We start from the raw sequence: 12,558 nt of genomic DNA, 5'->3' as shown, positions 1-12,558 counted from the left end.
GGATGTATAATCATAACATAGAGTGCAGAGTTTCTTCAAAGAATCACTTCTTTTGTGTGGTCAAGTTGCCAATTTGATACTAAGTTGATTTCAATTTTAGAATCTTTTTACTTTTGAATATGTAAACCACTCATTTGTTCAAAGTTTAAAAATTCATAAAAAGGTAAAATCAAAGAAACCTTGCTTCTACCCCATCTCCACAAATAACATTCTTGGAGACCCTCTCTCCTAATGAGCTCTCTGATGTACATGAGCTCAAGTTTTCTCCCATGAAATCTCAAAGGTATGACACATACGACTCTACACAGGAATATTTTTCACATCTGCTGCCATTCAGGATACTTCTTGTGTGTGAATCACTTCATATTTAGAGTTGACTTCTTGTAGAAGGATTTCCCATATTATTATATTCATAAGGCTTCCCCCCTGTGGTGTTTCCTGGTGTACTGTGAGGGTTGACTTCATACAGAAGGACTTCTTGCATCTCTTATATTCATAGGGCTTCTCCCCTGTGTGGATTCTCTGATGATTAATGAGGTTTGACTTCACATAAAACCTTTTCCCACATTTCATTACATTTGAAGGGGTTCTTGCCTGTGTGAGTTATCTGATATACAGTGAGGTATGATTTCAGAAAGGTTTCTCACATTCACTACATTTATAAGCCTTCTCTTCTGTGTGAGTCCTCTGATGCATGGTTAGGGCTGACTTAAAACAGAAAGATTTTACACATTTACTACACCTATGGAGTTTCTCTCCAGTGTGTGTGCTCTGATGTTCAATGAGATGTGATTTCTGGAGGAAATTATTCCCACATTCTTCACATTGATAAGGTTTCTCCCTGTGTGTATTCACTGATGTGAAGTGTGGTGTGACTTCTGAAAGAAAGTTTTACTACATTCTTTACATTTTTAAGGTTTCTGCCATGTGTATTCTCTGGTGCTGAGGGTTGACTTCTCACATTCATTACATCTGAAGTATTTCTCTTCTGAGTGTGTCCTCTGATAAACCAGTTAGGCTTGACTTCATAGAGAAGGCTTTCCCACATACTTTACACACATGGGATTTCTTTCCTGTGTGATTTCTCTGATGACTATTAAGAAGCAACTTCACATAGAATGACTTCTCGCATTCACTGCATTTAAAGGATTTCTCTACACTGTGAGTCTACTGGTGTATAATGAGGGCTGATTTCATATAGAAGGCTTTCCCACATTCATTATATTTGTGTGGTTTCTGCCGTGTGTTTTCTGATGTTTTGTGAGGTCTGACTTTTTGTAGAAGGAGTTCTCACATTCACTGCACCCATGGGGTCTCTCCCTGGTATGAGTTCTTTGATGGACAGAGAGTCAAATTCATAGAGAAGGATTTGCCACACTCATTACATTCATATGGTTTCAACCCTGAGTGAATTTTATGATGTTTAGTGAAATTAGACTTCACACAGAAGGTTTTCCCACACTCATTAGTCATAGGGTTACTTTGCTGTATGAGAGACTTGATGAATAATTTAGGGCTGACTTAGAGCAGAAGGATGTCCCGTATTTAGTACTCTTATAGGGTTTCTTCTCTGTATTTTTACCCTGGTGGAGGTGCAATGCTGATTTACACAGAATAGAAGGATTTTCCACATTCATCACATTTGCAGGGCTTCTCCCCTGTGTGTGTTCTCTGGTGATCAGCAAATTGTGACCTGAGTAAGTTTTCCCATGTCATTGCATTTGAAAGGTTTCTCCCCTGTATGCATCTTCTGATGTTTAGTTAGATTTGATTTCACACAGAAAGATTTCCCACAGTCCTTACACTCCTGTTTTCCTCCCCTGTGGGAATTCTCTGGTGATGGTTGAAGTTTGATTTTGCATAAGATTTCCCACAATCCTTACACTGGTAGGGCTTCTCTTATGTGTGAGTACTCTGGCTCAGCTTTAGGGCTGAGATCTGAGGGAAGGATTTCTTGCACTCATCACACACATGAAGCTTCTTTTGATGGTCGGTAATGGCTGAAGCTTCTTTTGCTGGTCGGTAATGGCTGACTTCCCAGGGGCTTTGTCACATTCACAGGTTTTCTTTCCTGCATCAGTTCTTTGCTGGATGGTGTCTTGTGCTTTCTGGAAGGTTTTCCCACATTTATTATTGTCACATGGCTCCTCTTGTGTGTTTTCTGATGTTCAGTGAGGTGGGACTCCTGGTAAAAAGATTTCTTGATGTGACTACATTCAAATATTTTCTCTCGTGAGATTTATGAGGTTAAGTAAGATGGGACTTCTTGCTGAAATTATTCTCATTTCCATGAGATTTGTGGGTTTTCTCTACATTAATTTCCTGATGTTGAAAGAGGGTTGATGTGTCATTAACTTCAGAGTGATTCTCCTTTGTGCATTTCCTGCTGGATTTGGAGAGCTGACTTATCACTGGTATCTTGCCCCTCCCTGTTCCTCATAATCCTGGGTACTCTCTTCTGTTTGAGTCTTCTGTGGTGGGATGGTGGCTGCCTCACTGGAGGTGGCTACTCTGCACTCATGACGTTCCACAGGTGGTCCCAAGGCCAAATCTTCTGTTGCCCACAAGGGTCCTCATTATGACTCAAGGGTCTCCCATCTTGGTTATGGTTGTTGGATGCTTCCCAGGATGAGTATCCTCTTGATTATTACCAAGAAGCAACTTCCCACGTATGTTAATTTCATCAGAGTTCTTATCTGAAACATTTTTATCATGCCAGGCTTCCCTGTCCATCACCAACTCCTGGAGCTTACTCAAACTCATGTCCATAGAGCCAGTGATGCCATCCAACCATCTCATGCTCTTCGTTCCCTTCTCCTCCTGCCCTCAATCTTTCCCAGCATCAGGGTCTTTTCCAGTGAGTCAGCTCTTTGCATCAGGTGACCAAAGTATTGAAGCTTCAGCCTCAGCATCAGTCCTTCCAGTGAATATTCAGGACTGATCTTTAGGAGTGACTGGTTGGATCCCCTTGCAGTCCAAGGAGCTCTCAAGAGTATTCTCCAACACCACAGTTCAAAAGCATCAATTGTTTGGCATTCAGCTTATTTTATAATCCAACTCTCCTATCCATATATGACTACTAAAAAAACCATAGCTTTGACTAGATGGACCTTTGTCAGCAAAGAAATATCTCTGCTTTAATTTAATATGCTGTCTAGATTGGTCATAGCTTTTCTTCCAAGGAGCAAGTGTCTTTTAAGTTTGTGGCTGCAGTCACCATCTGCAGTGATTTCCAAGCCCCCCAAATTAAAGTCTCACACTATTTCCATTGTTTCCCCATCTATTTGCCACGAAGTGATGGGACCGGATGCCATGATCTTAGTTTTCCAAATGTTGAGTTTTAAGCCAACTTTTTCACTCTCCTCTTTCACTTTCATCAAGAGGCTCTTTAGTTCTTCTTTGCTGTGGTGTCATCTGCATATCTGAAGTTATTGATATTTCTCCTAGCAATCTTGATTCCAGCTTGTGCTTCATCCAGCCCAGCATTTCACACGATGTACTCTGCATGGAAGTTAAATAAGCAGGGTGACAATATACAACCTTGACGTACTCCTTTCCCGATTTCAAACCAGTCTGTTGTTCCTTGTCCAATTCTAACTGTTGCTTCTTGACCTGCATACAGATTTCTGAGGAGGCAGGTCAGGAGCTCTAGTATTCCCATCTCTTTAAGAATTTTCCACAGTTTGTTGTGATCCACACAGTCAAAGGCTTTGTTGTAGTCAATAAAGCAGATGTTTTTCTGGAACTTGCTTGCTCTTTCGATAATCCAGCGAATGTTGGCAATTTGATCTCTGGTTCCTCTGCCTTTTGTAAATCCAGCTTGAACATCTGGAAGTTCACAGTTGACATATTGTTGACGCCCGGCTTGGAGCATTTTGAGCATTACTTTGCTAGCGTGTGCTAGCGTGTACTTTGCTGCTAGAGTGCAGTTGTGCGATCATTTGAACATTCTTTGGCACTGCCTTTCTTTGGGATTGGAATGAAAACTGACCTTTTCCAGTCCTGTGGCCACTATTGAGCTTTCCAAATTTGCTGGCATACTGAGTGTAGCACTTTCACAGCATCATCTTTTAGGATTTGAGATAGCCCAAATGGAATTCCATCCCCTCCACTAGCTTTTTCATAGTGATGCTTCCTAAGGCCCACTTCGCATTCCAGGATGTCTGACTCTAGGTGAATGATCACACCACTGTGGTTATCTGGGTCATGAAGATCTTTTTTGTATAGTTCTTCTGTATATTCTTGCCACCTCTTAACATCTTCTGTTTCTTTTAGGTCCATACCATTTGTCTTTTATTGTGCCCCTCTTTGCATGAAATGTTCCCTTGATATCTCTAATTTTCTTGAAGAGACCTCTAGTCTTTTCTATTTTTTCCTCTTATTTCTTTGCGTTGATCTCTGAGGAAGGCTTTCTTACCTCTCCTTGCTATTCTTTGGAGCTCTGCATTCAAAGAACAGCAAGATATAGCAAGGGTATGGGAGAAGGCAATGGCACCCCACGCCAGTACTGTTGCCCGGAAAATCCCATGGATGGAGGAGCCTGGTGGGCTGCAGTCCATGGGGTCGCTAAGAGTCAGACACGACTGAGTGACTTCACTTTCACTTTCCACTTTCATGCACTGGAGAAGGAAATGGCAGCCCACTCCAGTGTTCTTGCCTGGAGAATCCCATGGACGGAGAAGCCTGGTAGGCTGCAGTCCATGGGGTCGCACAGAGTCAGACACGACTGAAGTGACTTGGCAGCAGCAAGGGCATATCTTTCTTTTTCTTCTTTGCCTTTTGCTTCTCTTCTTTTCTCAGCTATTTGTAAGGCCTCCTCAGACAACCATTTTGCCTTTTTGCATTTCTTTTTCTTGGGGATGGTCTTGATCCCTGCCTCCTGTACAATGTCACGAACCTCCATCCATAGTTCATCAGGCACTCTATCAGATCTAATCCCTTGAATCTGTTTGTCACTTCCATTGTATAATCATAAGGGATTTGATTTATGTCATACCTGAATGGTCTAGTGGTTTTCCCTACTTTCTGCAATTTAAGTCTGAATTTGGAAATAAGGAGTTCATGATCTGAGCCACAGTCAGCTCCCAGTCTTGTTTTTGCTGACTGTATAGAGCTTCATCTTTGGCTGCAAAGAATATAATCAGTCTAATCTGGTGATGTGTAGTCTTCTCTTGTGTTTTTGGAAGAGGGTGTTTGCTATGACCAATGCGTTCTCTTCACAAAACTCTGTTAGCCTTTGCCCTGCTTCATTCTGTATTCCAAAGACAAATTTGACTGTTATTCCAGGTATCTCTTGACTTCCTACTTTTGCATTCCAGTCCCCTATAATGAAAAGGACATCTTTTTTGGGTGTGAGTTCTAAAAGGTCTTGTAGGTCTTCATAGAACTGTTCAAATTCAGCTTCTTCAGCATTATTGGTTGGGGCATAGACTTGGATTCATGTGATATTGAATGGTTTGCCTTGGAAGCGAACAGAGATCATTCTGTCCACCCAGCAATGGTGGGATGAGATTTAGCACTTTCCTGTAGCTCAAATGGTAAAGAATCTGTCTGCAGTGCAGGAGATCAGGGTTCAATCCCTGGGTTGGGAAGATCCTCTGGAGAAGGTTATAGCAATCCACTCCGGAATTCTTGCCTGGAGAATCTCATGGACAGAGGAGCCTGGCAGACTAGTCAGTGGGGTTGCAAAGAGCCAGACATGACTGAGTGGCCTTTGTCTATAAGGTCATAAATAAGAAAAGTTAGGTGTACTTGAAAAAGCTAACACATTTCTTAGGTAAATTTAATTTATTACATCAGTGATTCTAATTTTTTAGTACCAAGCTCCTATGATGAAATCCTGAGCATATACTTTCTCTTTTGATCAGAAAAAGGAAAAATAGAAAATATCTGCTACGTTGGAAAATGAAGCATAAAACTATAATGAACACACATAGATTTGCTGTTTTACAAAGAAGACCATCAGAACTTAAAAGAAGAAACTATAGCTGAAGGAAACACACAGATAACTGGTTGATTACGCCAACAAAAACCATGAATAGGAAGTAGAACAAGGAATATGAGTATACATGGATGTCAGAAGACATAGCAGGGGAAATCTTAGGTACGGGATAAAACATTTATGTATTCAGATAGAGCCCACTACCTATAAGCCAATGGGAAAATACGACATAGTACTTGTTCAACATATCCTTACAAAAACACATGATAAAATATTTTTTAAAATATTCACTCCCAATCACAAGTCACAGTCTGACAGGTTTTTACACTCAGTAGTCTGCTTTTCAGCTTTGCTTCCACAAAAATTTAGAAGTCCTCCAGGAAATGTATCTCCCTTTCCCTCTCCATCTGCTTCTCTCTCTCCCCCTCCTTTCCTCACATACTTTGAAAAAATGATGCCTCTTAAACTCCATTTTCTCCAACACTAAAGTAGTTACTGCCTATATTTTTTTATTAACACACTATGGAAAGAACTAACTTTATCCAATAATACTTGATAACACTGAATTTCAATATATATCACATCATTTTGTTCTTCTCTCCCAACTACATCCTATGCTTGTAGCAGGGTTTATTGTATCTCTACTTGCCTTTGAGTCCCTCTGAGTAGATGTATAGTATCTCAAATAGTATCAGAATTATCTGGAAATTTTTATTTCATACTGCAGTTTAGTTGACTTACAATGTGGCATCAGTTTCAGGCAGATAACAAAGTGATTCAGCTATACATAAACACATATCTATTCTTTTTCAGAGTCTGTCTCCATATAGGTTGTTACAGAGTATTGAGCAGAGTTCCCTGTACTATATAGTAGGTCCTTGTTGGTTATCTATTTTACATACAGTAAATGTGTGTATATTAATCCCAGCCTCCTAAATTATCCCTCCCCCATTCCAGAATTACCTGGAAATTTTTATTCAAAACATGGAGGATAAACTGTCATAGCCCGGTGTCAATCTATATGCCTTATGAATCAGAATCTGCAAGTAAGTGGCATAGGCCTGTGTACTTAGAAAATGCTTTCTGAATAGATAGTCAAACCTATGAGTATTAATAGATGAGCGTATCTGTTATGTATTACCCATCAAATGAAGGAAAAGTTAAAAAAAAAAAGAGGCCCCACATGCTCTCCGGTGTCACAGTGCATGGTGAGGTCTGAGTCCTTGTCGCTCAGCCACTAACTAAAATGCAAATTCTAAGAGGGGAGAGAGTACAAAGCACTTCAGAACAGGTGTGAACTTGAGCTCAAACATCAACTAGTATAAAACACACAAGCGTTAACTACACACCACGCACAGTCCTAAACCTTTTCTTCAGGGTCTGGAAAGGCAAACCTCAAAAACAGGTGTAGGTGTGGGTAAGACATATGTATGAACTTAACCGCAAGTGTTTGGACAACATCAGCAAAAAAGGATGAATATGGCTTGACGTATTTAAGAAGAGGAGTCTTAAGTAATAGAGGGCAGCCCTAGGTTTATATAAGGCCAGCAACAAGACAAAACAGATGCTTTAGATTTTAAAATATATACTTAGAATTAGGAATGAAATAAGGCCTCAGAGAATAAGGTTCTGGTTTTGAGTGAGGTCACTGGAAGGTAAGAATATAAGGTATAGAAGACAGTTTTCAAAAGAAAATTAAAAAGAGAAACTAGGGAGAGATCAATACTACATGTGCTTTCTGTGGTCGTCAGATACAGGAGAAGAAAAGTGTTAGAGCCTAAGTAAGTGGAAACAATGTGAGATTTACACTTTGGAAGAAAAGATTTCAGGGTTAGTCTCTGCCATACTGACAATGAAAGAACTGTAACACCTCAGGTAGAATGCAGCATAGAGGGCGGATGGGGCTGAGATGGAGGGGGTGGAATTTTTCAGTCACTGGGTAAAGCAAAAAGCTTAACTGAGTAACAGATGGGTACTGAGGAAGCGTTAAAGGGAAGGGACATGGGAAGCCTAGTTCTTAACAAACTTCCAGGAGACAGAGTGATCGAATGATCAGAACTGTTTGCTAAAACATCTTAATTACAATGGCATAATTTTTGGCAAATTTGAGGATAGAAAATGCTATTTCACTGTGATACTTTTTCTCTCTCTGATTACCAATGGAGTTGTAGATACTCTTATCATTTGTGTTTTTGTTTCCCATTTGTGTCTCCTTTTCATGTATCTTGTTCACTTCTCTCTTGGGCTGTTGGACTTTTTCTTATGAATGGTAGGAATTCATTATTTGACAAACTTTTATTAAATGCTAAACACACTATATGAGACAGTGGAAACAGACATGAAAGAAAAAAGACCTTGTTCCCATGAAGCTTACATTCTAGTGAAAGTAAATAAAAATTAAGTAGAATAATGTAAAAAGACTTGTTTATATTTCTATTTGAGAAAAGTGTGTAAGCTCCAGAAGCTCAGGGAAAGTGCTGGTTTATCAGTGTATCTTCAACTCCAAGAGCATGGGTGGCACAGGATAGGAATATGTGCAGAATGAATAAACGAATGCCTGGGCAGGGGCAGGAACTGAAAAGAAAACAGTCCATGGAGGGAAATGAATACTAGAAAAGGAGAAACCAAGAACAAAGGTCTAAGAAGAGGCAGGCAGGTGGTCGATGCTGGGAACAAGAACAGTCACCTTCCTTAAAAGGCAGGCAGGAAAGGAAAGCACTGGTGTTTTAAGAGGGATGGAAGTACAGTTTGGGTTATCTGAGGCAGGCTGGCTTGCCATTCAGTTACTTTCAAAGGTCTGAGTACCCTGAAGAGTATTACTGACACAGAGACCAAAGGTCCCAGTTTCTGAACCAAGCTACCTGGTCTACATTTCCACTGGCTTCTTTTTTTCCACCTGATAATGGTTAACTCACCGGGACCACTCCAGCCTGGGAATTCTAATGGCCACAGCTCTTCTCCTTGCTCCAGCTTGATGATCACCTCTGGTTTGGCAGTGCAGTACCCTGTGAGTGAGACATGGGGTAAGACTTCTGACAAGCCTCTTGGACATCAGAGCCCCTGAAGGATGAGGAAGGTGCAGGTTCAGGAGTCACGTGAGAAAGGTGCCCATTTGAACCTTTCTTTTGGAAGGTGAGAACAGCAAGCTTTCTGTGCCCAAGCAAACATGTCTGACCCGTAAGATGAACACACTAATATCATAAAGCTTAACCAAGGGCTCATAAGTTTTGGCAGCTAATGAAAGAAAAACAGTGAGGCATTACACAGAGAAGACATCTCACCCACAGAGACTAAGTGGCTGTAGCTCTCCAGCATCACATCCCAGTATAGCGTCCTCTGATACCCGTCAGTTGTCACCACTCATCCCGGGTGAAGTCCACAGTCATGTCCTTGAATGACATGGGTCCTTGGCCAGCACACTTCTATTCAAACCAAAGAGATCAGTACTGAGTGACATGAAAGATATGCAAAATAATTCTTAACATGTTTTAAATTTACCATAAATATTATACAGGCTGCCAATCTGCACGCTGCTTTGTGGTTATAGATTGAAGTGGTATTGTGATAGGAAAATCCAGATGGTGTATTAACTTATTAATTCCAACAAAAACTGAAGTTCCTACCATGCGTCTGAAATTGTCCCAGCTTGCCAAGACTGTTGAGTTAAATCAGTCCTTTTTGTTTGGCCTTCAAGGAGCTTAAAGGAGACAAATTATATCTACAAATACTCTTCCTGTAGTAAGGTATTATTCAGTTCAGTTCAGTCGCTCAGTCGTGTCCAACTCTTTGCGACCCCATGAATTGCAGCACGCCAGGCCTCCCTGTCCATCACCAACTCCCGGAGTTCGCTCAAACTCATGTGCATCAAGTTACCCCATGGTCTGTAGCCCACCAGGCTCCTCTGTCCTCCACTATCTCCCAGAATTTGCTCAAATTCATGTTCATTGAATCGGAGATGCTATCTAACCATCTCATCCTCTGCCACCCCCTTCTCCTTTTGCCTTCTTTTCTAGCATTGAAGTAATATATACATTCTCTTAATCCACACAATAATGATAAGCTTAACTTATCTTTCTTTCATTAAATGTTTAAATGTAACCAATCTACTGTCTTCTTCCCAGCAGAGAAGAAAGCACTGGGGTATCTTCTGCCTCCACAGGTGGGAGGTGTGGCCACTGAAGACAATGAGGAGCCAGTGAAGACACGCATGCAATCTCTGTCGCAGCCGTAACATTTACATTAAACAGCAACAAGGAGCTTCCCTGGTGCTCACAGGTGGAGAGTCCACTTGCCAATGCAGAGGATACAGGTTTGATCCCTGATCTGGAAGGATCCCACATGCCATGAAGCAGCTGAGCTCATGCACCACAACTATTGAGTCTATGCTCTAGAGCCCAGAAGCTGCAACTATTGAGCCCACATGCCCTAGGGCCCATGCTCTGAAACAAGAGAAGCCACCGTAATGCACACCTCGACTAGAGTAGCTCCCACTTGCTGCAACTAAAGAAAGCCTGTGCAGCAGTGAAGATCCAACACAGCCAAAAAGTAAGTGCATGAATAAAATATTAAAAAATGAAATTAAAAAAAAAGAAATGATGACATCTTAAAGGTAGTAGAGTCTAGATGCCACCCAGGATGAGGTGAGGGGCAGGAAGGACAGGATGAACCCCATTCTGGTAGCTTTTTATCTGTTTCTACTTTTCCATCTTAATATATGAACAGACTAATAAAACGCCCGGAAATCCACTGGAAAACAAAATAGGGAACAGGGAAGAGAAACACTTCACCTGGCATTTGCTCATTTTCTGTTGTTCTTGGAAGACTGTCCAAACCTAGGAAGGCATTCCTGGAAGAGGAGGAAGAGGCAACAGGATGATGAGAGCTCCTTGATGCTCCACACGCCAGCTGGGTAACTGTGATCCTGGAGAAGGAGAGCAAGGCTAACTTACTGCTTTAACTACTTACAACCCTGCCCACTAACACAGAAACATCTAAAGCAGAATTATTAAGCAAACGATAGTGTCTCAAAATATGATGCCTTCATTAAAACTGATATTGCAGAGGAGAAAACCTAAAGGCTATTTTGTGTAACTGTTTTACTACCAAAATATTAACCCCTTGAGTCTGAGAATCCTCATAGTTTAAGGGATAGGGCCCTTAAACTTAGGTGTTTTGTTTAAAAACAAAACAAAACTGTTTCTTCTAACTTGCTGTTACTCAAAAGGATTTTTTTTTTTTTAAGGAAACATGTTTCTGTGTGATCATGTGGAAAGCACAAGCCAGGACTTCCATGTGCCTCTTACTGGTTCTTCACGGATCAATTCCCCCTTCAAGTTTTTTTTCCCTTCTGTTAAATGAGACAAAAATACACAATCCTGGCAAACCCTCCAGAAACTACTGCTACTCTTGATTGAGAGTAGTAACAACAGAAAAGCAACAACTTTTCTAAGAACAGGAACAACAGAAAAGCAACTACAGATGCCGGACATGGTTACAAAGCTGACCAGCTTCTGGAAAGGAGTAGTGGAGAATGAAGGGAGGGGAGAATCGCCCAGCACCCCCACCACACCGGCCACATTTCTCATGCCTTCCGTCCCTGTCCCCAGCTCCCTTCTCTCTTCCCCTGAGCGACACACTCCTTTTCTGGGTTTCTGCCGCTGCTCTCCTGGAGCTCGGATGGGGTTCGGATCCGAGCGTGGAAGGCAGGGGGTTTTTCCCGGTGAGGTTCGCGGAGCCCCCTCCTGACCTCAGTAGAGATGCCTTATTCCAACAGAGCCTTGGAGACTGATTCACTTCAGCGGGAAGCTATCTCGGGGCCAGCCTCTCTGAGAACACAGCTACCGGAGGCTCCGGCCGCGCCTCTACAACGGCAGGCCACCCGCGGCTGGAGTGCCCCCGGCCCCGGACAGCTGCGCCGCATAGCGCAGCGAGAGGCAATAGACCACAAATCTAAGAAAACGGGAAACCGCCTGGCGTGCTGCAGTTCGTGGGGTCCTAAAGAGTCGGATACGACTTAGCGACTGAAGAAGGGAAACCCGGGATTCAAACCACCGCCGCCTCCAGTCTACGGCACACGGATCCGTATTTGGGCCTAAAGGACGCGCGCCGCGAAGGGGCCACGCCGGGCAGCGTCAGAGCTCGTCTCACCTCGCTGGGATGCGGGGGCCGGCAGTGAGTCGCTCTGTCCTCTGGGCCGCGCTTGGGCAGCCTCGGCGGTTAGGAGAATGGAGACGCCGCAGCCGGCGCGGCACCTTCCCCGAACGCGGCCCTCAGGGGGTCTCCCGAGTCAGGGACGCATCCCAGGCGGCAGTGCCTGTGTCCCCGCCCCGCGCCCCTTCTCGCGGCCTCCGGCCGCCCACGCTCACCAGGCAGCCGACCTCAACGCGCGACCACACAGGGACAGGCAGGAGGCCACAGGTACACCCCGCCCGCAACGGACGCGCGCTTGCGCGCAGAGCCCAACGCGGTGAGCAGGAGGCCCTCGGGAGGCTCAGCCCGTTGTGGGCGGGGCCTGTGAGGGCCCGGCCGGCCCGCGCCCCCACAACATCCCCCTCACTCACAAGGAGCCAGTCCCTCCTCACCTCACCCTCGCCTCTCCTCACCTCCTTCACCTGCCC

The 12,558-nt window shown here is 43.2% G+C and overlaps 1 protein-coding gene across 1 annotated transcript in view; it reads right to left on the bottom strand.

Moving 5' to 3' along the window:
- Nucleotides 1-40: 40 nt before the first annotated feature.
- Nucleotides 41-12,558, bottom strand: part of ZNF316 (zinc finger protein 316) — a 40,440-nt gene continuing 27,922 nt past the window's right edge. Inside the window, exons 5-9 of the mRNA XM_010845787.1 lie at nt 12,089-12,192; nt 8,857-8,946; nt 1,684-1,878; nt 1,482-1,600; nt 41-594 (exon numbers count right to left, since the gene is read on the bottom strand). Coding sequence (XP_010844089.1) covers nt 334-594; nt 1,482-1,600; nt 1,684-1,878; nt 8,857-8,946; nt 12,089-12,192 — 769 coding nt within the window. The 3' untranslated portion in view covers nt 41-333. The remainder of the gene's footprint in view (nt 595-1,481; nt 1,601-1,683; nt 1,879-8,856; nt 8,947-12,088; nt 12,193-12,558) is intronic.

The sequence above is a fragment of the Bison bison genome, unplaced genomic scaffold (assembly GCF_000754665.1).
Source record: "Bison bison bison isolate TAMUID 2011002044 unplaced genomic scaffold, Bison_UMD1.0 scf7180017864223, whole genome shotgun sequence".
In the NCBI taxonomy this organism is placed as follows: domain Eukaryota; kingdom Metazoa; phylum Chordata; class Mammalia; order Artiodactyla; family Bovidae; genus Bison; species Bison bison.
The sequence above is the reverse complement of the archived record's forward strand: the minus strand, read 5'-3'. Positions and strand labels throughout refer to the sequence as shown.